Source organism: Branchiostoma floridae, chromosome 1 (genome assembly GCF_000003815.2).
Source record: "Branchiostoma floridae strain S238N-H82 chromosome 1, Bfl_VNyyK, whole genome shotgun sequence".
NCBI lineage: Eukaryota > Metazoa > Chordata > Leptocardii > Amphioxiformes > Branchiostomatidae > Branchiostoma > Branchiostoma floridae.
This window is the reverse complement of record NC_049979.1, coordinates 8,207,872-8,232,816: the sequence shown is the minus strand read 5'-3', so window position 1 is coordinate 8,232,816 and position 24,945 is coordinate 8,207,872. Positions and strand designations below refer to the sequence as shown.

Genomic DNA, 24,945 nt, shown 5'->3' with positions numbered 1-24,945 from the left:
TGGGAGTGGAAATGTTGAATTTTTGTTTTTCATGTGTTTGAATATTGTGTATTATAGCTGTAACAAGATTACAGGTAAGTGCATTTTCAATAGCTTTAGGTTCTTCAAGTAATACAATATAAAGAAAATACTGGCCAGAACTTTATTGTGTGATACAGAATTGTGTAATAACTTGTTCCCACAAGTATGTCAACGCGCATCCAACCAGTCTAGCAAAATGCTACAAATACAACGTGTTCTCTCAAAATACTGGTTAAGTCTTCAGCAGCTTGAAGGAATTAAACTAGATTAGTCAGAAACTAAGCTGTTTTGGTAGACCCCCAAATAAACCTAAGACAAGATAAATGTGTAATTTAAGTAAATATACAACTTCAAGGACACACCTGTCACATAGCCATAATATCTTATGTTTTGGTTACAACTGTTTCTATTTAAACTGTGTTGGCTCGCTCCCAGACCCAAACAGGCACCCACAGTTTTCTGCCTACAGGAATGAATGTAAATACACCATGAAGTATCAAAGTCAGAACTTGGCCACTAAAGAGTTCAAGAATAATAGCACCACTGACAGGAAAGTCAGTACATTAGAAATATCAATAAAATCTTTGGCAGTTTCTTGATTTGTTCAGCTGGACGTGGCTTTAAAGTATCTGCCAACCACAACATTATGAAGCGGCCTTGAAAATATAACCTCTGCACATGTGCAAAGCGATGTCATTATAAACATGGCCCAGGGTATCACAGAAACACCTGCAGAAATATTTCTGGAACAAGAGAGGCATTCTGTGTGTAAGTGTCCTCCTTGTAGTTGTATTTGCCCTTCGACCTGTATTTTGCAGGGCATGCAAGGAGGGAGTTTCAGGTCCTCTGGCCAACAGCAGTTCTTTCCCTATAGAATACCAGGGGTTATACCCTGAAGAGAGGTGAGAGCCTTATTGAGGAGAATCACTCCCTATGCCAAGGTTCTTACCACTTGTCAGACATCCATTCCCTTGGCCTTTTAAAAATGTTTGGACATATTTCAACACCAGACAAAAGAGGCCTTTGTAGCCTTGAAAAGTAAGACGTGATGTGCAACCTTCCAAATTGAATTAGACAGAAATGGACATTGGGAGAACTGAATAAGAAGTGAATAACAGAGAAGTGAATAGGTGTGTCTTGACTTTAGGTCGGCTATTGTACCAATGTACAGAAACATAATGGGGAGGTATAGAAAGTGCTGTTGTTATTTGCTATATGTCTGGATTTTGGGAGAGAAAATCTGTATTGCAAGGATGAACTGAACTGAACCAAACCAAACCAAACCAAATATACCTGTCTTGGCCATCCACACAGCCTATGTCAGTAAGATGTCACAGACAACACCTTACCACCTCTGTCCTGTAAAATCTAAAGACTATGGTGCCGCTGACTGAATCTGGGGAATAGTGCTGATAGGGAGGCTCCAAGGAAAATGCTGAGGATTCTTGGCTAAAGGTAGGAGCTTGATATCCTGGCACTCTGGATTTAGGTCAGCTATGTCAAGAAGCATCACAGCCAACAAACACAAGGATTTACCTCTCAAGAATTAGGAATTAAGATTCAATAAGTAGACCCAAGGGAGCCAATCAACTCTGAAAATATGTTCCAATGTGCAGTATGTAGCCACGATGTGGTAGATGTCAACATTGCCTAGCTTTGTGCTTGTAAAGAACAAGTTTCACCTGCTTTTCCTTCTGGGATTTGGAAGACTTTTGGGGCCTGTTGTGTGCCCTGTAAGGCTGCTGTGGTACATGATGGGCCATTCACCCCTATCCTGACAAGGGATGAAAACAGCAGTTAAACTCACCATTTAGTATACCAAACTTTGTAATGTTGTGGTGGTGGATATTTCTACCCCCTATTCTGTTAGGCAGCCAACAAAAGGTAGCTTTCTTGTCAATCCAGTAAATACTTTGGTGTGACAGGATGTCCACCGCCATTCACCCCGGTCTTGACAAGGGATGAAAAGACTTGAGCTCACCATTTAGTATGCCAAACTTTGTAATGTTGTGGTGGTGGATATTTCTACCCTTATTCTGAATTCTGTTAGGCAGCCAACAAAAGGTAGCTTTCTTGTCAGTTCAGTAAATACTTAGGTATGACAGGATGATCCACCTGTGATATGTCACTTCCCTTAGTCAGATTATAGTTATTCCAGTTACAGGTATGCACCTTTCTGGTGGACCTTAATAAGCCTTGGTCAGGAAAGAGATTATTTCCACCCTATTGAATGATGAAAGGATGGACAGATTGGTGTCATTGTTGACTGGTGCCACACCTGAGCTGTGAGAATGTTTTGGGAAGTCAATGAGTTGAAATAAACAGAGATTATCGGGTTAGTTCAAACTCTGGTGGAGCAATCCTCTGAGGTATAATTACCCACTGTGATTGCTTACATGTCTCAGCTGAGACTGATGCCTCAGCTTTTCTTTAAACACCTGTGAGAGAAACTGATCACCACAGTGTCCACACTCCCTACTTTTATTGGAGAGGAAGGGAGATACACGTACATCAATGTGTATTGTGGGTTTTCTGAGAACCCTGCTAGTATGTATAGCAAAAGATTAAACTCTTGAGGCAGTAAGTTGTTTGCATGTTTGTTCCAACAGACTGGTGACAGGTTGCCTCGTAAACCGGATATCTACTGCACTGTAAAAGATCAGTACACATTGTCAGCTTCACGGGCCAGTTGATTACGGCACCTGAAAGTTGTGGGAAAATCTGCTGCCAGTATAGACCTCTGTGCCCAACATAAACATTACCCTGACCTTAGTTGGAAATTGGGAAGTGATCACAAAAGGATCTGTCCTCTGTAAACAAAGTGTATTGTCTGCTGAACTGACATCCCTGCAAGGTCTTCTTTTTACCTGTATTTGAGAAATAAGTCCCAAATCAAGTGTGCTTACATACCATATGGTTCACTTGACTTGACTTTACTTGACTTGACTGAATTGTACTATGTAAGAAGGTTTGACACAAGGGTCTGCATTTGTCTCAGATTTTCATCAACTTTCTTAGGATAACTTCAATAATAGAACAGGGCATTAAAAAAGTAACAGGCAATATATTTTCTCTTTACTAAGGGGTATCAGTACCATTCAGTGAAAGGGTTGCTGATGACTCTACAAAGAAAAAGAGACAAAACTGTCGTAAACCTGACAAAGAAACAGACACTTCAGGTGTTAAAACTGGTAGCTGGGGAGAATGAAGGTCAGTAGGGAAAGAGAATGTGCAGGGGAGTATGCCTGGCACTGTTCCCACAACCTCTGTTGGCAGGGTTAATGTAGGGGAACTTCCGACCGTCATATTTTAAAGGATAGGTTTTCCAATTTCTTCCACCTGCACATAACATATCAACTTTGGGCATCAACTTTGGGCATTAGTAGGAAGGAAGCCATGACAAGCTCTTCTACTTGGGAGGTTGACTTGGCAGAATTTTGTGAATCTCGTAAAGACTGTTTTTTTACTTCTTACATGACTCACTAGGCACTGCAGTAGGCAGACATATCATATGGCAGAGAAAAGAGGGCAGATGAGAGGATTGTTTTTTTTCATAATCATAGTTTTCTAAAGTTTGGACGAAGGATTTGCTTATAAGCAAGTAGAAATAACTGACATAAAACCTTTCTTAGTGACTTAAAATGTTGATAATAAGGCTCACAGGATGATGATAATACATGATTACATACAAATGTTCAAGTGGAAATACACTGACAGGGAGTCCTGCTTGATTTTTCAGGTTTGTTTCCTAAGTGGTCACATGAAAGTATGCAAGAAAATTGATACATTCTTCCACCTGTAGGACATGTCACACATAGAACAGTATGGCAGGTGTAATCTCTCCCTTGGGCACAATCTAGTTTTACATAGAAGACATAATAATCGGTCATTTCATCCTGTCACACAAGCTTTGTTTTTATGAAGACAACATTTTGCCCCCAGCAACATAATCAGGGAAGCGTCATTGTGAATGAATTACATTTGTACATTTTAGGAAAGCAGTGTGCGGAGAAAAATTTATTCTGGCTGACTTTTTTGACCTGTACAGGGAGGTACTTTCCTTGAGGCGACAGGTGCTTTAGAAAAGCTATTGGCTTGCCATGATATATGGAAACAGGTGTTGCAATGGGGGACAAACATGAAGCTAGCCCAAGATGGATGGATGGAAAAATGGATGGCCTCAGCAGATGGATTTATTGAGGGACTCATCCATCCATCAGTCGATGGATAGGCTGGAGCGAACTGATGGATGGATGGATCTGTATGTATAGTCAGGCAAAACTGCCTAAAGGTAAGAGAACAGGTGTTCTCACATGTGTGTTTTGACAAAGATAAAAGGTCGAGAACTTTCAGTTGACAAATCCAATACTTGTGTATACATAAGAAACCTGCAACAGAGATATGAACAGATCAATCATTTGCAAAGGAAACAGTTTAGACAGCATGATCTGGATTCTGGATATTCTGCAAAGGAATATTAGGTTTTGGCATAGCAACATCCACAAATCAAGTGTTAATTCACCACAAGTAGGTAACTGTTCTTTGTATCAGCGCAAAATGCGTAAGGAAGTGGGAGGACTGCATCTTGAGAATAGTCTCCAAGCAGATCCTATGTTGGCATAAGATAGTACTAAACTGGCCAAGGAGTGACTGTATAGTCAGCCAAGAGGGGTACATTTGCCCCGGTGGCCAAACACACTCCTAGGCCGGCTTCACTCCTCTGGCAGCTTTTGATACTATCTTATGCTACTCTAGGACCTGCTTAGGGAGATATCTTGAGAAGGTCATCCAGGCAGTAAAAAAGTTTTATCAATGTTAAATTTGCAACTCGTCTGCCCATGCTGTTTTGTATGAAAACTGCTATCCATATATACCCAGTTGCCTAAGGCTATGTTGACTGGATGACCAACCATCTGATGGTTATCTGCATTGACAATAGATTAATGGTTTGTTTAATCCAATTGAAATCTAGTCGAACATTTTAATGAGGAACCACTTCTGTATGATTAGGGACTTGGCAAGCTTTACACTTTTTTCCTTTTACCAAGCATGAAATCAAACGATGTTTAGCAAACAGTTTCCAAAATTGAATAATGTCTGTCAGGGTGTAATACAGATTGCAAGTGGGAATAAGTTTTAACTTACAGACATGCTATATTTCGTGTCCTTTAATTTAAAATGTGCTGTAATCTGATTGGCACCAAAATATTCTGGACCGTATTGTTGTCCATTCCGAAGATATCGTGCAGAAAAAGAGTAAATGGAAAGCCTATAATTGAAATAATGATGGCTGAGATATCCATGGCAGCATTCCTGACACACGTTATCTCTGTCTGCCATTGTACAGGTACCTTAGTCATGTAATCCTGCCCAAAGGTTATGCTTGAGGTAACCAGGGGGAGTGAAGTTAAGGAGGAAAAATCTTCAATTGTCAACACCTGGATTTCTTGTTGGAACATGAGGATTATTCCTGATACCACTTATTTTTAGACTACCATGCACCACCAGTAAAGTGTATCTATAATCATCAGCAAATACTGGCACAGAGTAATCGTCAAGACGATAATCATAGGTTTTGGCAGGTTTGAAGCAAGCTGAGGTCTTGTGTAGGGTATATTTTCCCATGTGTTGAGAAATCAATGTTTCTGTAGTGACATCCCAGTAGATAAACTTGACAACACATGACAAAAGTGTACTTCTCGTTATCACTTCACACCTGTAAGCCTTGAAGTGCAGATTTATTGCAAGTGACCTGCAAAGTCATCTCATACCTTATAAGGTCTGCAGATGTTCCGATAATATAGATATACCTGTACTGTAGGAACTATGGGAGATTTAAGGCATGGGGGAAAAGGCATTTCTCATTAAAAGTAATGACGCACATTTGTAGCTGCAGACACATCTGGTGGAGAGACCTGCTGATCTGCCCTGGAGGGAGAGATGCTCAATGGGCGGGGCTGCATTAGTCGTAAGCAAACAGCAAACAAATGAGTATTACAGATACAGAGAGGGATTTAAGATGACGCACTCTTTCAGTAATTAAGTAACATTTAAGTGTTACACCTGCATGAATGCAGTCTTGAGCAAACAGCAAAGAGTAGGTGATTAGCATTTAAGGACTTAGATACATGCTGTGCAACACAGTAGATGACCAGTAAATTTTAAGTGCTTCAATTGCATGAATACAGTCTTAAGCAGCAAACTAATGGTAATTACATTTTGGCTAAGGACTTAAATACATGTTGTTAAAATGATCATCACTGTAATGAATCAAGACTGAAGTGTTTTACTTGCATGAATGCAATATCTAACAAACGGAACAAATTAGAATTACTCAGAGAGGAAGGATTTAGAATAGATAGCTCTAATGAAGTAAAAGTAAAAACTTAAGTGGCTCACCTGCTTGGTGGCAGTACATTCTTCACTAGACCCTTGTTCTTAACAACCAACTGGCATTAATGGGGAGAAGGGCAGCAAGCATTTTTCTTATCAGATGACACATTTTCCTTATCAGATGACACCCACATTATGACATGTACAATGAGATGTCTTTCTTAAGTTATAAGTGATTTCATGCTGATGTATACAAGTCTTTGCATCTTTCTCATCCTAATTTCAATCCTGTCGGTAAAATTTTGGGATGTGAAAGAGGTAGGCTACAGTAGTATGTTTTTGATGAAAGATGGTTATGAAAAAGTACTGTTGGAGTCCTTCAACTTTTACTTAACTTCGATGTAAGAGATGAAGTTGGTTGAAACTGTAGATGCAAATTCCCGATAATCAGACACCCACAGGCAAACTCTGTAAATGAGCTATTGGGAATCTCTTCAGAGAACTGTTCCAGAGTGTGTGGGTGGCAAGGCATTTGGATAAACCTTCTAACTAGTCCCTTTTGAATTATTAAAAATCATCAAATGTGTGAAAATACTGGTCATGTCTCCAGTCCCAGCTGCAGAGATCTGCAAGTCCAGCCTTTGCTCGCTGGGAAGGAAAATGTGCATAAATCTGACTTGAGGCTTTGTGCTCCTACCTTCAATTTTGTTTATCTATTTACATTTTTAGCACTAATGGATCCCTGATCCTAGGTGTGTGACAGAAGGATGCCAATCTTTGAAGCCATCATGAGAATCAGAGATCAAAGATTTCCCCTGGTTCACCTGCATTCCAACTAGAAATAAAGACCTTTTGATGAAAGGACTCCATATCTTTTTATCTTGATGAAATCCTAGCTCAAAGACCTACATGTGAGCAATGGTACAATATTCATGGGGTGGGGAGGACAGGTTGTAAGTAAATATGGCATCATCCTGAGTCTCAGCTTAGACTCCTCTGTGCTACCTTGGCCAAAGAAAACACCAGTATTTGTGATTGTTTGGAGCTTGGTTTATCCCCAGAAATAAATTTATAATCTAACTGGGCCTTGATTTATACTGCAATAAGTAATGTTGGACATAGGCACATAAACTCAGACAAATTACAACTACAAGTCAGCGGTTGTTAAAAGTTATCACTTTCCAGTCAGCACCAAAAAAAAAACTCTCACGGTCATTAACAACTGTATATCAACTTTTTGTCTTTTCGAGCAGACATGGTAGACTTTCTTGGCTAACCAAGCAATGATACCCAATGCCAGGGCTCAAAACATTGGCTGCACATGCATGTGTTTCGAGCTCTGCAACTGATCTTAGATTTTGTGTTAACGTCCCCCTACAATAACGTCCCATTGTACACAAGTACACAGCATATTCTAGCAAAATACCTCAGCTCCTACTTTGGGGTGAGCATACCTATTTGCAGAAATGAATTTCTAACCCAGAATGTATTTAATTTTTAACATGTTGTATTTTAATTTCGTCCTTGCAGACACACCTGTGGTGGTGGTGCAGTCCGACCCACCGTTGGTGGAGGAGGGCAGCTCAGTCAGCCTGTCGTGTGAATCCAGGGCTAACCCTGGAGAGGTACGATCCTCATCTGGTTCCAGAAATGACGTGGGTGACAGTTAGCGTTCTTTTCTTTTCCGTTCTCCGCAGGCTGAGAGGAAGCTAAATTGCATGGAAAGTAAAAACCACTCACACCACGTTTGGGTAACGTCGTTCAGTCTTCACCCACAAATCAGTACTTACATTGTATATTGAATTAACAAGTCCAATGCAGTGTTTCCCTGGCGACTAAAAGGCGTCCAAAAGGTGTCCGCCTGATGCCTTCAAGCCATGTCTTGGTTAAGCACTCCTCAGAACACAAGATTGACACTTGAATAAATAGAAAAGGATTTTCACAGGGTGTTACAGAGGCGTCCATGTCAGTCACTTCACTTCTAGTCGAAAAGCTCTTCTGGATCCCTTCTTCCCCATTAGCCTTTTTATCAGCAATTACGTTTGAGTTAAAACTGGCACTTTCCAACAATTAGAGTTTGCTTGAAACTGAAGCATCTGCCATGGTCCAGAACACCCCATTCCAATGAACAAAACTAAAGACAGAAAGATGCTGTAAAAAGTTTTTTGGGTTATGATGAAGTTTTAAAAAGGAGCCAAATTCTGCTCCATCGCAAAGCGAAATAATTCTGATACGGGGAAACACTGCAGAACACCTTCTCAGCCTCGGGGAACCCTTTACCCAGCATGCCCTGCACATCAAAGCATGGCAGTTGTCTGCATGCCAGCGTAGCTGTGCTGCCCCCAGAGAGGGAAGGCGGCCGCGACGATAACTCTGCCTGACAGGATTCCTACAAACTGCTTATTAAACATTCTGTGTGTCCTGTCCCTTTTCAGGACGTAATTACAGGCCACTGTGAGTTACATGCATGCCTGTAAGCATGTCAGCATGCGAACAGAGATGTGAAAAAACCCTTTCCCACGAACCTTTGACTCCTTTTTGTTCTGGTATGGAAAACTTTAAGTAGCCCACAGGTACATTGCCATAGTTTATTTCAGTAGATGGCACAGTACAGGTGCGATGATATCAGAAATATTCGTATGTGGGTAGACTTCTGTCCCTTGTCATTTGCAAAGCAGTTCATTACTCTCTGTGACAATATATTGCCACATATATCTATTTATTACATTTTGCCACTTGTTATCAGTATGATACCTATCAAATTACCGTAAGTTTCCATTTTCTGTTATCTATGAATACATTGATCTCATTACTCTTCTCCCAGTGTCATATACTGTACATATGATATCAAACTGATCACAACTAGCCATAACCATTGGTCCCAATCATGTCTTTGTCTTCAAAACCATCATGGTCAAATGCCAAACTCAGTCAATTTATTATTATGATGTCTGGGAATTGGGGTGTGGCATTTTCACACACATCAAAAGCATTCTTCTTTTTCTACCTTTCTGTGAGAATGACCCAAAAGCATAATCCAACAGAATGAAGTAACTGTTAAACTTGAGAAACCAAAAGAAAAGTTTACACCTGTTATGACATTATCTCACCAAAATGATTTTATGCTTTTCAAGTAAATTTGGTATTATAAGTTAGAATAGCTATGGTATGTGCAAATGTTTCAGTAAAACAAAATGATGATCCAGACTTCAGTATGTTTACAGACAGAGAACAGACTTTACTTACTACACAGATCTTCAAGTCAGTTTGATATTATGCATGCTAGAATAGATGGCAGTATATGTGTACAAGTTAAATGAGCATGTAGAAAATAATGTAATTGGAAAACGAGATTATTAAGTATTATCATTCATGTCTGTCTTCATCATGACTTCATTTTGTCCACATTTCATGACCTTTGTTCCCACTGATGTGATTGTGTTCCATGTGTTTGTGTTTTACAAGCCACAGACATAGGATAAGGTTTGAACAGGTTTGTCTGGTGTTAATCCAGCATTTCACTCTGACTGCTGAACTGAAATACGCTGAACTGAAATGCTCCCACTTATATTCTTGCTGTAGCTTCAATTATGTTTTGAGTTTTCAACATAAAGGCACTTACTTCCACCTTTTGAAACACCTTTGTATTAAAGTTGCTTTGTCTCTTTATTCTAAAGCTTGTTTGACATGAATAAAGTCATTTATATCATTCTTGAATTCTGACAATCAAGAATCAATTACTGAGGGTGGTCTTTATCCAAGTATTTGTGCTTTTCTGTCTGTGCTTCTATTGTATAGAAAATCCAAGAATTGCACTCTCTTTCGGTGTCACCTTACCCTGAAATTGGAGACTACAAAAGCAATTGATTGTGACTAATGTTGTTAACTGTGGGTAGACAGTTATGGCCACCCCCAGCCAACATCTGCATTTGGAATTGGGATTCCTTCCAACCAACTCCCAAAGGTGACTTCACTGGAAAGGAATTGTTGTAGGCAGACATCTGAGGAACATTACCAGAAATCGCATCCCTAAAGACCAGGGGCACAACATGTGGATAGTCAAACTTGTCCCCAAAAGCTGCAGGTATTCAGAAGCTGTGCCTACAGTCACGTTTCTGAAAGCTTTTCTCACATGATGTTCATGTGTAAGTCATGAAGTGGGCGAAAAGGTGGCCTGAAAAACAGTTTGTGGCTGGGTGGTGGTGGACCGGAACAGTTTAGATCACGAAGGCTTGGCAGTCCCTCAAAGTAAAGTCAGAAATATCTTGGGCAATAAAAAGGGTGAAATTTAAGGATGATATGGTATAGCCATCAGGAGAAAAAGATTCAGTTCAAATAAGTGCACAGTGAAATTCATGTATATTTGCCATGATGACCATTTTCTATCCTAAATCAAAACAGCAGCCATGGCAAAAAATATATCCCAAATTTGGAAATATGGAAATATGGAAAACAACACCCAAATATGGAAAACAACACCCAACAGGGTACAACTACTAGTATCTTGTTCCCTCTCATCAGCATTGAAAACATGTCTTTGCACTACTCATGCTCCTTAGTAAGTTAGTGCATACAGCAACCCTGTGTGTCCTGTCCTTCTCCACTACTGCCTCATTTCCTCTCACCTTTGACTTCTCCTTTCCATGCAGAGACATTCTCCTTTTACCACACAATACATGCATCTTTATAGATCTGGTTGGCACTGTTTCATGCCTTGCTTGTCCAAATTCAGCATGACCATGTATTCCATTACAAGGGAAAGGGAGTATACACATGGGGTTCCACAGTTTCTTCCTTACAAAGAACCGTGTGTGGTGTCGAATTTTACTGCTTTTGATTGTTCCCTTGTATTTGCTTTTTCTCCATCAAGTGCTAGGGCGCTCATTATTCTTGCAAAATTTATTCCCCTGGTCTTAAAGTAACACATGGCGTCCAAACTTATCCATTTAACATGCAATCCAACACTGTTGCAATACTGTAAATCCTGAAATTGTGAGGTGGTTTTGTTTTGGGGTGGACCTCTTCACTACAGATTAATCACACACACGTCAACCAGTATGCCTTTCCTATGAAACACTACTGTAACATTACTGTACTACAAAATTGTTTCAACCAATAATGTAAAAGACTTTCCTTTGCCACCACAAAATAAATACTTTACTACCACAAAAGAAAGCCACCAAAAAGTAAATTAATTTACAGTACATGTACATCCTTTAACCAGTATCACCTCCACCTCATACCTTCCTTTCAAACAAATCTTTTATGGGATACACATTTGCCATAGTTATGTCTGAACAAGTAGTTTGTATTGGTATCATTGATTTAGTTGTTGTCTTGCTGATAAGTTGTTTTTAGTCATGAAATAACATGAAGTCGGAAGTCAAAACTTTGGACTCATTTTAACCAACGATTCCATTTCCTCTCTAGGTTAACTATCAGTGGAAGAAGAACGGTGTGGTCTTGGCAGGTGAAAACGGCCAGGTGCTTCGGCTGAACAACGTACGTCGGGAGGACAACCTGCAGGTCTTCACGTGTGATGCTACCAACGCAGTGGGCACCAACAGTGCCAACATCACACTCAGTGTGCAATGTAAGTCTGCTGCTAATTTTTTCAAATCATACCACCCAAAGTACAAAGCCTTCTCCGTGTTTTAGACATGCATGTTTACAAGGCCCACAGAACACAAGATGAAAACTGCTGATCAATGAATTATGTCCTAGTTTATTTCAACAGAAAGGTCCCTGCTGAAAATAAATATTTACTCAGGTGAATCAGCATCACAAGAATTTGAAAGAAGGGATTCCTATGGAGAAGCGGGATCAACATCTCCTTGGATTATTAGTATTCATTGTGGGATAAATTTTGCAGTTGTTAGCAACAGGGATTTAAAACTCAAAAAGACATATTTTCATAATTTTACTTGGCAGTTTCTCCATCAGCTATGTTATGGCAGAGATACTGTACATGTATGTCCTGGTCCAGATAGTAGTAGCCTCCATGGCAGGCTGTCTAGGTATGTTTTCAGCTCATAATACACTTTTGCTGGCCATTTCTTTTAGAACTAGGTCGCTTGTACTGCCGGCTGGTAGATGACACTGCATGTTTCTGACACCATAAATATTAAGAGCCATAGAAAGACTAAGAAAGGCCCAGAGAGCCTGCTATGGAGGCTACACCAGTAGACACAACAGATGGAAAGTGAGAGTTAGGGTCAGTGTCCTGAGACCTTCCCACCACCACAGCACACAGAAAAGTCCACAGGGGGCCATGCCATTGCAGAAAGTACATGACCCCTGACCTTGTGGACAGGTCTGCCCAGACCAAACTATAAATTACATGGCAGTGGAGCATCCTTTTATTGAATCATGTGTAGGTCAGGTTTGTTACATGGGTGTCCCGTGATCCAGGTCTTGTTTGGCTTATTTGGGGCTGACATCTGCTGCCAGGACAAGATCACTAAATGGTTTAACTTCCAACAGTCCTGTCTTATCTGTCACTCCAAGACTATCTAGTGCATCAGATGATGATGATTTAGGGCATCTTGCCAGGGCCTAGAGTAAAGATAATATTCTTCATTCCAGAGGTTGATGAACAGAACCAGTAATCCTTTGAATGTAGAGTTGCCAATGCTTGGCTAGGATAAAGTGCTCACAGATATTATAATACCTGGAATAGAAGCACTCAAACTTGTCTAGATTCTTTTGAGAAATTGAAGAATATAGTGTTGGCCTGACTCCTGAGTATCATCCTGGTTTAGTTTATTGTGGCTCCCATACTCTCCCCTCGCCATAGTATTAAAGCCCCAGTAAACTTACCAGGATGAAGCTCAGGCTGTAAATACATTAAACCTCATTATGTATACAAATCTAGAGTGATGTCAGAGCAAGTGCTGTCAATGGGAAAAGATAAGAGTGACTCCTACATGTAGATCCTGTCAGGGGCCAAACCTGGCAGGTTTTAGGGGTAACTTTGCCATGTATGTCTCCATGTTGTTGGGTGGGAATTGCTGTACACAGCTGAACAGTTACAAGGCATAAGTTGCTTGTAGAATTTTTTCTGGAACAGGTCTCATCATCGTTGACACACTAAATTAGTGACTAAAGCAAAATCAATAAATGGAAGCGTTAATCAATATATGTGGTTAACCATAAAATGCCCCAAACATGTAAGTACAGCCTACTTTGCTCCTACCGACATCTATGTTTTGCATGGAAACCCAGTTGTTCTGTTTCAAAGAGGCTGTTTTTGAAAGTGAGGAGGGAAGCCTGTTTGTTGTTTGCCAACATGGTGGTCCCAACCAACTGGGTTGACAAGTTTGATAAATCCCACAGATCTTGTCTGGGCCTGAGAAGCTGTTCTGTACACTCCACACACACCAGATTTCTCCCTTCTTGGCGCCAATCGAGGGCACAGGGATCAGAGTGTGGAAAGGAGTAAGACATCAGGGCACAGGAAACAAGACTTGCTGATTTCTTAGCCTAAATCTGTTTTAGAACTTTTTCTTAAAGGGGCAGTGTAGGAAGTAAGCATCATGTCAGATTTTATGTTGCTGTTTTTTGTGTGGTTGTCATCACTAGAAAATATGCATTTTAGTGAATTATTCAATCAAACACCAAAACTATGGGGACAATACAAATGTAATACAAATGATCAGTTACACATCATCAGTGTTTCATTTTACAGTACACTATGACCAACATCTGCACACTGCAGGAAGTGCCCATTACCTTGAAGACCTGTTGCAGCTGATAATGTAGTGATTTATTCCTTCAACAAAGAGTTCAACATGAAACAGATGACAATCAGTTATAGATGAATGATATCCATTGTTCTTGTTGGGGTTGAGGGATGGAGGTATAAATCTTGGGCTGATTCAAACATGTTACTGATTGTTGAATCAAATTACTTAAACCATCAAAATGTCACAGGACCCATTCAAAACTTAGTTTTAGCTGGTTCTGATAATGAGGGGGGTTAGTGCCATGTGGAGCATATATGTACGTATCCATAAACTGGATAGTAACCTTTGTCAAGAAGGGTATGTTTCCGTGCCATTTGTGTGTTATGTCTGTTTGTGGGCAGCATAACTACGAGAAGCTATGGATAGTTCCTTATGATAATTGGGATAATTGGTATGTGGGTAGGGGTCCTAGCAGCTTTCAACGGTATGGCAGGAAAACTTCCAGTTTTTTATATCTTGTTTCATATATCATGTTCTTTCTGCACAGATGGACCAGAACCTTTGAAGACGACCGGACAGGTGATCGTGGACAGGGGCACCTCGGCGACCCTGGTGTGCAAGTGGAGCGGGAACCCCTCGCCCACCATCATGTGGACCAAGAAGGGCTCGTCCTCGGTGCTGGGCACAGGGGACACGCTGACCTTCCCCATCGTGGACCAGAGCCACTCCGGCACCTACCAGTGCACCGCCGTGGTGCCCGGCTCAGGGGAAGATTCCAGAGAGGTGGTCCTGATCGTCAACGGTGAGCCCCAAGTTCATGAACAAACCGTGTCTTGTTCGCCTGTGTGATGTATCAGATTGGCATGCCTCCATAGATGCTTAACTCCCAAGGTTTGACAACTGATCAGAAGGATACAAAACGCAGAACCATCATATTTTACACAGGATGCATTAGGCCTGCATCAAACTTCAACTTCAAAGTACATTTGTACTAAATGAATGGCAGGAGTGCAGAGATTGAAAACATGACAAGACCAACTAATGATAACAGTGACAATGAACACACCACGATGGTACAAGAAAACGGCTTTGTTTTGCAACAGTTGCCTTCTAATAAAGATAAATGGTTTTGTGATAAGGCTTAGGATGATCCTTGTTCAGCTTGTTAATGTCATTGTAAAAACTACATTCTTCTGCTCAAGATTCATACAAGGCATAGAAATAGTTGTTTGACCTGTGAAGATCACTGCAAGATTCCCTTGTGGAAATCAGTATTAAGCGTCTGCCAAGGGGAGCTGAAAGGAAACCAGGGACTCCTTAACACAACAGGTGCACATAGTTAGGGTATAACCCAAAAAGTACTGCCATTTGCCTTCTTTGGAGGGGATAATAGGATTCCGGCTTTGCACCAAAGATAGTTAAAACCTGTGCCTAACAACCTGTAGTAAACACTAACAGCTACCAGTTGGATTCCGTATGGTGCTGTCACCAACACAGGAAATGAAGAAAATGTAAGGAGGTGCATTCCTCGCCCCAGGCAGTGCCATTATCTTTAAAGAGACTGACTCTGCTAACAGGTGACTCGCACTGACCTGCTTCTACTGCTACAAGTGCTTGGGTCGCAAATGTGCCGGGAAGTCTGGGACTTGCAAATAAGAGAGCGCCAGCCTAGAATGAAAGATAAAAGTAGGATTGAGTAGTCTAGAGCATTTCCTAGGAAGAAAGATTATGTGTTTACCATAAAATCCACGGGTATCTCTGTTGTTTTATCTTCTGTGCTGGAGCTAATTGGTTTCTTCCTCTTTAACCTCATTGGTAGAAGTTATCATATTCCACACTTTTCCATGAGTCTCCCAAAGGTTAATCTGCAAACGGATGTAGGGTAGCCTCTGCCTTTCCCATCTTTCCTGTTGTTCAATTCTATTAGACAGACTTAGAGAAATTGCAATGAAAGAAAGACAACTAGAAATAAACATCAGAACATTTCTCATGAATATGGAAGTCAATTCATTTTGATATTTAAAGTTTCATTCATGTAACTCTATGTAAGGAACTACTGTACATTTATCAATACACATGTACTATTTTAATGTTGTTCTACTTTATGTTGTTCATTTATTTGTGACCTTGAGTCTCTCATTGCTATTCTGTGTCTTTCCCACCCATTGCTGGTGGCCTTGTATCATGTCCTGTCATGGCAGCCACCGGACTTGTCTGTCAAGGTATGTGAAATTGTGTTTTGTCACATCGTCAAAATTGCCTTGCTATAAAATATGCATTGCCTTTGCCTCCCCCTTAGGCCCTCCCATAATCTCCAGTTTTGAAGTGCAGTATGCCTCCAGTGGTGATGAAGGTCAAATCGAGTGCCTGTCCTCCAACAGCCCCCCTCCCTCCCGCATGGCATGGACATGGAATGGTATTATGTTGGATACGGGCACAGAAGGCCGCTTCACAGCCGAGCAGCGCGATGTGCATGGGGGAAGGCTAAGTGTGCTCACTGTCTCTAAAGTGCAGGCTGGCGATTTTGCTGAGTACAACTGCACGGTGTGGAACAGACTAGGGTTGACGTCCAAGATTATCACACTGAGACAGAAAGGTACACAGTCACTGTCCATGAGTTATGTCTGAAGGTTATTCTTGTGACCTTCACTCACACATCTTTGAAACATCCACATTTGTGTGACCTTCACTCACAAATGTGGATGTTTCAAAGATGTCACATGATCTATCTATCCAGTACACAAACACAGTAATCTTGAAGTTGGGTATTGCAGTTTTAAACTTTAAGGTGTTTGAATGCCATGCATCTTGATATCAGTTTTGGTACATGTATGGAAATCTGTATGATGCAACTATGATATATTTTTAACCGATAATGGGCAATTTGAGTCATAGCAAAGAATCAGTCACTATTGAATCAGCTTCCTGTTAGTAACAAGTGTTACTTGTAAGGACGTAAAAGAGAAAATGTTTTCCCATTGAAACGCATTTTGATACCTTAATGCCACTGTCAATTTGAACTCATAAAGGAGATGTACCATCAGATATATATTCATGTTTTCTGCAGTGATCCTTTGTGTATCTTGCCTCTCCCAAACAGTTTTATACTGGCTAGTTTTACCAGGTACATCCTGACAGAACTTTCTTCCTCAATTGTAGAGCCACTCCCTCTGGCAGCTATTGTGGGAGGTGCAGTCGCAGGGCTGGTACTGATCCTGGTGATCGTCCTGCTGGTCTTTGTGTTCTGTCACAGGCGAAGAAAGAAGCAAGGTGAGATCACCCATGTTAACTGTCTTTGCTGGTATATGGTCATTCATGGAGGATGGAGACACATTTGTAATGTTGTATAGATGGAAAAGTGAGCTTTATGATAGAATGAGATAACATCAACTGTCTATAATTCCACCGGATGCCATAATACTGCCACATGAGAAAAATGCATGGATTCAGAATGATTTTCAGTGATACCAATGCAGCATCAATAATCCTGTACATGTACACTTCAGATATTTAGGTGTTCAAAACAGCCTCAAGAAGGCTCTCTTGATGTGGCAGTATTATTACACGAGAGTTGATGTTACGATAGCTGTGTTGTCAATTTGCATCTTCCCCTCTGTTCATGTTATTATAACAGTAAATACATGTATGAATGGTGGGTAATGTCATAAACACATGTCATGGGTTTCCCCTCCCTAGAACCTAGAACAACATTTTAACAAGTTGATTGTCACGATAAACCCACTTGTTATGTGCTCCAATGTACCCATGTTATTGTCCACCCTCACCCCAGTGTATTACCTAACATATGTTCACCTGCCCCATCATCTCACAGGTGCCAGCAATGAGTCCATTACACGCTTGGAAGTTCGAGGTCAGCATTCCTGGTTTTCCCTTTGTTAGTTGCACAACTCCTGCTGGCCTGTAGTCTTTCTTGCTTTCTCCCTGTCTCTTCCAAAGGGTTTGTTCAAAGTGGAAATTTGTGAGAGATCTTGCTGCATTTTTGGTCCCAGAGTGCCTTGTGATAAAGGTTCAACTACTAAACGATGTCTACTTCTAAATTTGTTATGAAAATTCTTTCACATAAGAATTAGTATTGAGTTTACAAAATGCCACATACATTTGGTCTTATCAATTGGTACCTTCACTATGGCCTTGGTATATGGCCCTCATTGGTAGCATATACTGCCCCCCTCCCTTTCTAAAATTTCAGGAACTCTTGTTTCCTTGCCATGGAAATTTGTAATCCCTGACGACTATTCCAAAATACTGTAGAAAGCAACAGCATAATTCCACTGTGAACCCCAGTACTCCCACTCGTCCTGAATCATCTATCCTCAAACAAGAACTAACAACATCTTGTTGTAACACTGTCCTTCTTCACTGTCTTTACCTACTTTTTTCCAGGGTTTATTTTCTCTTCATTATGACTTTGTTTTTATTCTTTTAGGAACTTCTTCGCTACCTGACTTCTCTGAGTGACTACTGTAGTGGTGTCAACAGATAATCTGGGCTTGAAATTGCTTTGAACAAGGACAATTTGGCTCTGACAAAAAGCAGTAACTAGATAAAAGGTGCCCGAGAAACATGCACCAAACAATATTATTATACAATCGAAGATGATTACGTGTACATGGTACATTTTGTACTTCACCTCAATATTGAGGATGACAAAAGAAGAAGTTGCATTTGGAGTTGTTAGACAATATAATATAATTTGTACAAGTCTATGCCAATTTCAACCCCATTATCTGTTGGTACAATGTGCTAGTATTTTTTCCATCCTGTATAGTTCTTCGAGTTTCAAGCTGCTATTGTATTCCATCTATCCTTCAGTAGGACTGCGCAGCCCATGCATTTTAATGTTAAAGAGTGATTACAATGGGACATTCAACAATCATGGACAGAAGGTCAAATTTCAGATAAGCTGTAAATATTTAAAAAGAGATAGGGATTTGGATGAAGGGAAACATTGAGGATTGATATCGACCAACACTAGCTTTGGAAACATTGCATGTTTCTTCTTCTATTCTTCCTGTTCTTTCTACTCTCTCTCTCTTTTTTACAAGCCTGTCACAGCAGATGACATGGTAGGTTTGGAAATTACAACTGAATGTGTCCTCGTTGATAGTTCTCTGTGTGGTCTCATTAGTTGCTTCTGTGTAGTGCCAAAGGACTTCAGTTCAGTGTACAACAGAATACCGCAGGGCCATGCTATTTTGTGTACACTTTAAGTTGGACCTAAAAGCAAAGAATGTTCCAATGGTAATGTTGCATTACTAAGACATTGTGGAACAAAGTGAATGCAAAATCCATTACGTATTTATCATTTGGTGAAAAATAATCAGCAAAACTGACTACAAAATTCTAATTGAGCTCCAAACATTTCAAATGTGTGATGTGCATAGTGAAATCATGTCTTTGTATGTTCTTAACAGATGGCCAGGAGACCCCGCCCAAGGAGAAGGTAGAAATCATCCACAGGGACCACGAGGCTGCCAAGGACAAGGTTCCCCCTCCCCCTCCTCAGAGAAAATACTACATCACAGCTGACTATGATGATAGGGACTACTCCTCAAAGGTGAGGCTTCACCATCAAGTTTGCCTTCATTCATCTTGTTAAAGTTAGTGTCCTTCTTTGATGGAGACTTGGAGAGTTTCTGTTTGTATGTGTTGGAATGTGATAAGACATTACAATGGATATCTTTGGTAAAAGCCACTGTGAATCTCTCATTACCCACTGAACTGGATTACTATTTTGTGGCTGCTGTTCACTATAGAATATAGAATATAGAAATAGATTCTTGACTGGTAGCATCTGCCTACAAAAGGCTTAAAAAGAGTAAATGTATAAATACACAAATCAGGGACCCAATTATGTGAGACTCCCTTTTGAGGGTGACCAAAGTGGATTTGTGTGACACTTCTTGATTGTATACTTGGAATCTGATACATGATGCAAAAGTATGATTTTAAAGATAACAAAACACAAACAAATCATGAAATAAAGTTGTTTTTTTGTCAATGTAATTTATTGAGCAATCTGTCAAATATCTAGTTGCTCATTGGTAGCAGCTTCCACCAGCCTCCAGTGGAAAAGAGGAGTTATTCAGTAGTATCTCATTGAAGTACAAAGATCAAGTTTGTGAACTTCTGCTCTTGCCCTTCCCAGACCAGCCTTGGTGCACCTCCTCCATGGACTCCCCCTGGTGGAACTTACCAGGACTACAAGAACGGAAACCTTTACAGCAACCCATACAACAACTACTCCAGCTACCCTGCAGTTAGCGAGCACTCCTATGAGCGGGCCAGCATAGCATCCCGTGCCTCACGAGCGTCAGAGGCACAGAAAAAACCAAGAATGATGACTCATGTATAGAAATGTTGTCTGTGGGGGGTACTGCGTATTTTTGGGTGTAGTGTGAAAAACAAGGAAACACCAAAAAAATCAAACATAAAGGTATCTGATCACAGTAGTGTTAGACCAAGGAGGTTGGTTAGACTCATCAATAGATAACAGTGTAGCTAAATTATGTTGCATTCTGCCTTAGACAAACATATGCATTGTACTGGTACTTGTACTTGTATGTCCCCTTTATTTTCTGTGGAATGGATCTTATACAAAAGCTTCTTCCATTGTAGTCCTACTTCTCATAGTGTATCACAGCCTATGATTTGAGCTGCCATGAATTTTGTCCTACAAAGTCTAACCAACAACACCGACCTGTAGTTTCGCTGCTAGAGTGCTGTGTTTCTTTTGCATCTTACCCCTCCATACTGACAAGCTGCCAACACCTACTTTTATCCTCCCTATCATCCTTTACAGGTGAGAACAATTAACTTCTAGTGTTGTTGTCTGTACATACATGCAGGGAAGAATAGGTTGGCTTGTTTTTCATACTGGAACAAAGTAGAATTACTTTGAAACCGGAAAGGTGTCTTATTTATCTGTTAGAACGGAAAGGTGTCTTATTTATCTGTTAGAACAGAAAGGTGTCTTATTTATCTGTAAGAATTAAAATACTTTTTCCAATAACTATGCGACATTTACTGATGACAGGCTAATTTCCCAACATTTTTGTCCGTAAGTCAGTCATTACATAAACATTACCTGACACTGTGCCAGAGTGAGTACTACTGTCATGTCAATTTACTATACATCTTGTAAAATCCTGCATATGTAGTTTGTAGTATTGTCAAATCCATTTCCAGTCATACTTTTTCTTTTATGTACAAGTGATGTATTCTGAAAAGTGAAAGAAGGTGCTCAGCTGAGACTGCAATAAAGTGAACTCAACTGCTGTTGTCAGTGTCAAGACATAGGCAGCTTTTTATTTCTCCCATAGCATATATACACTGTATGTAACAATGTATATGATATACGCTGGATTTGATATGTTGTCACCCTACAATATGAAGAATGAACTTTGACAATATACTTCCTTGTTTCTAGTGTGCAGCTGAATGCCAGGACCACATGCTCCTTCACACTTTATAAGAGACATGTGTTATATAACTGAAATACAAAAGAAACATTGACCATATTATATCCTAAACAATACACACAGACAGTGGACGTCATCCAGGTAGGCTATTTTAATATGTAGCTAAATCCATACATGATGACTGCAGTATTCTAATCATCATTTTATGTGCACCATGCATAAGAGAACACTGGCACAAACATCATAAATGTAAAGAAAGACGGGCAATAAGTTTATCAAATTGCCAATTATGACATAGCTAGTACTTAAGTCTGTAAATATGTTTTAGCTATTGTTTGCTGATGTTTTAGCAGAGTAGTTTAAAGAGAACTGTGACAGCAGTTTGTTGTCCTGCGGCAATTGTACTTAATTTGACATTTTATGAATACGTGTCAGGCTTGTAGACACTGCCTTTTTAAGATATTGCTTATTTTCAGTATTACATGAATTATAGCTTTGTACAGAAAATGGCGTCCTAACCATGTCCTGAGGAGCAAATTTACTTTTATACTCGTGTAAATGGCATTTTGTAAATAACTAACAACTTTAGTATTGTGACTTGAGCTTCATTCTTACAAATTTATTATATTCAGGTGCTCTGCATGAAAGCTTACAAATAGAGAGAGAGGCTGTAGGGAATAGTATAGCGATAGGAGTATTTTAACATGGCCCACATTTGGGATGTCTCTATTATTAACACTTCGGACGACATGTATTTAAAAGTTCCTTGATATCTGGCTTTGAAAGCCTTTTATTTATCAATCACCATATCTGTACATTACTTGTTCTGTGTGTTACACAGTATGTGTCTTTGCATTGTTGTCAATAAAGCAATATAATATCAATGCTGTATTCTTAATGTCTGTATTTGTAATTAGGCATATGTGTACACTTGTTGGCAGCATATGAATGGGTGGGCGACTATAGGAAGAAGGGAAATTGACTTAAATTGATTAGATCCATTATCCTAATCTCCAAGCAGATCCTACGGTAGCATAAGATAGTATCAAAAGCTGGCAGTGGAGTGAAGCCGGCTTAGGAGTGTGTTTCGCTACATGGCAAATGGACACCTCTTGGCTGACTACACTCCTAGACCAGTTTGGTACTATCTTATGCCATTGTAGGATCTGCTTGGAGATTACCATTATCCAACCCTTGTGATTTCGAAGAACCATTGTCTTGTTTACTTTGGAGCATAAAGAGAACATCGATTAATTTTCATCCGTCTATTATTTTCTTATCGGTCTGCTCTTCAAGATCACATTGAAGTCTTGCGCGACATGGCTTGCAGCTTGTAGGGTTTGGGTAGAAGGGTGACGCCAATCTCTCCAGACATGTCTGGTACAGGCGCGCCCTCTGGCAGTTTGAAGGTGAACTTCTGCAGCAGGGACGTGAGGAACAGGAAAAGTTCCATCTTGGCCAGCTGCTCGCCGAGGCAAATTCTTCGTCCTGTGCATAAATAGATAGAGTACAATAATGTAGATAATCGTTACAGCGACAAGCTTTATATCTATGGTAATTTTCATGTGCAATATTCTACAAATGGAGTTGAAGAACTGCAATGTATTAAATAGGTCCGTATGTCACAGTATGACAACACATACCTGTGGAGAATGGCATGAAGGACTCTGGGACCTGGACCCTCCCGTTGTCGTCCAGGAACCTGCCGGGGTCGAACGTGTCCGGCTGGGACCAGTAGGCAGGGTCCATGTGGACGGACCACAGGTTAACCCACACCTGGGTGTGTGCAGGGATGTCGTACCCCTGTAGGCTGGTCGGGGACGAGGTGCAGTGGGGCACGGACAGGGGAACCGTGGTTCGGATTCGCTGACTCTCCAGGATGGTCGCTTCTGTGTAGGGCAACTCCTCACGTCTGGAGTACGGCGAGATTTCATCACTTCCTACCACGATACCCAGCTCCTCTTGGACTTTCCGCTGCCACGCAGGGTTGAGCGCGAGGTAGAGCAGTGCCCAAGAGAGAGTCGTCGCGGTCGTCTCTGTACCTGCCGCAAGGAAATCTCCCACGATGTGCCAAGTGTTTTCCTCCTTCAGGAAGGTGTTGCTTCCTTTGTTTTGGTGAAGTTCCAGCAGGCACACGTCAGTTACGTCACGGATCACGGAAGGGTCGAAGGTCGTCTTGTGGTCATCGATTATCTTTTGAAACCACTGTACTGAAAGGATATACACTTCTTTCCACTTCTTTAACATCCCACGAAGGCCAGGGACGTATCGTAGGGTTGGATAAAAGTTGAGAATCTGGGCCTGAAGAAACAGCTTGAAGGCGACATCGGTCCGCTCCAATTGTTCCTGATAATCGGGATCGTTCGGCTCAAACCGTCTTCCAAGTGCAATGGCATTGATGACATTGCCGGTGGCAATTTGGAGAAAACGGCAAGGATCGAAAGGCTCTCCGTCCATTCCCTAAAATAAAACGTGTACCTGTTAGTCAGCTGTTGAATCTTGTATTATCTCACGGTAAGGTAAGTTATTATCCCTGGTTGATATCAGCACAGAAAACTTTTGTCAAGTATTTTTCATTTCACTTGTTGGGATTTGGGCTCACTGCTATTACGATCAGCTGGTTCCCTTTTAAACATTATCCAACGGTACTACAGATATGGACTTACCTCAAATGACTGACAAAGTCGGCGGCATTCCTGCTGAATGCTGGGTTCGAGTGTTTTTTTGCCGACACCGAAGTAGCGAAGACTGGAGAGACCGAATCGCCGGAAACTTTTCCAGTCAGCACCGTACTTTTTCATGATGATTCCTGTAAAACAACAAGCCACACAAAAAGGGCATTATTTTGTGGTGCAGATAAAAGACGGAAATCTTTCACAGTCGTCTTTGTAGAATTTTTTGGCGGACGCCTCAGGGGCTCCGCCTAACATTATAGTGTGCGTCCGTTTGACAAGAATTCCCAGAATTCCGCAGGCATCTGTGGAATTTTTACACAGGCATGCGAAGGGGATTCCCAAGTAGCGGGGGTGTAACTGATACTCCGGCCAGGGCAAAGATTACATCTGGAATCCATCAACCGGCCTTGGCACACACATCCTTTATACCCTGGGCCGGGTCAGATTGTGTGTCTTACTTTTTGTGGCACAACATTGCGAAGATAAATTTAGAACCCGGCCGTCTTTCCTCAGCCAATCAGGAGCTTGGATTTTTTGGGACTAAATCCACATGGTAAGGTCCCAATAGTTCCAGGGGTGTACTAACCAACCTGTCAATCAGACTATCACAGTAACGCCCATTTCTGGGGGTGTACTAACTAACCTGTCAATCAAACTAACACAGAGACGCCCACCTTGCACATGGGAATAAAGGGGATCAGGAACACAACGTTGTCAATGTGCCACAGCATGTTTATTCAACTATAACAACAAAAAGGCAAAATATTGTCAAAAACACTGTCACTACAA

General features: G+C 40.8%; 2 protein-coding genes and 1 long non-coding RNA gene across 7 annotated transcripts in view; 2 read left to right on the top strand and 1 right to left on the bottom strand.

The window, feature by feature from the left end:
• Positions 1–20,484, top strand: part of LOC118419771 (kin of IRRE-like protein 1) — a 53,665-nt gene extending 33,181 nt beyond the window's left edge. The window contains exons 5-12 of one of the 5 annotated variants that reach the window (XM_035826359.1): positions 7,885–8,009; positions 11,785–11,947; positions 14,587–14,841; positions 16,339–16,635; positions 17,199–17,309; positions 17,872–17,910; positions 19,472–19,617; positions 20,209–20,484. In XM_035826359.1, the coding sequence (XP_035682252.1) occupies positions 7,885–8,009; positions 11,785–11,947; positions 14,587–14,841; positions 16,339–16,635; positions 17,199–17,309; positions 17,872–17,910; positions 19,472–19,617; positions 20,209–20,415 (1,343 nt within the window). In that variant the 3' untranslated portion in view covers positions 20,416–20,484. The remainder of the gene's footprint in view (positions 1–7,884; positions 8,010–11,784; positions 11,948–14,586; positions 14,842–16,338; positions 16,636–17,198; positions 17,310–17,871; positions 17,911–19,471; positions 19,618–20,208) is intronic. The other 4 variants (XM_035826376.1, XM_035826367.1, XM_035826393.1 and 1 more) reach the window with 4 other exon arrangements.
• Positions 20,485–20,572: 88 nt separating this feature from the next.
• LOC118419687 lies at positions 20,573–21,438 on the top strand. The gene is made up of 2 exons (XR_004831643.1): positions 20,573–20,971; positions 21,030–21,438. It is a non-coding gene; the product is annotated as an uncharacterized LOC118419687 (long non-coding RNA).
• Positions 21,439–21,955: 517 nt separating this feature from the next.
• Positions 21,956–24,945, bottom strand: part of LOC118419679 (cytochrome P450 2U1-like) — a 6,767-nt gene continuing 3,777 nt past the window's right edge. The window contains exons 2-4 of the mRNA XM_035826202.1: positions 24,148–24,290; positions 23,125–23,941; positions 21,956–22,969 (exon numbers count right to left, since the gene is read on the bottom strand). Coding sequence (XP_035682095.1) covers positions 22,779–22,969; positions 23,125–23,941; positions 24,148–24,290 — 1,151 coding nt within the window. The 3' untranslated portion in view covers positions 21,956–22,778. The remainder of the gene's footprint in view (positions 22,970–23,124; positions 23,942–24,147; positions 24,291–24,945) is intronic.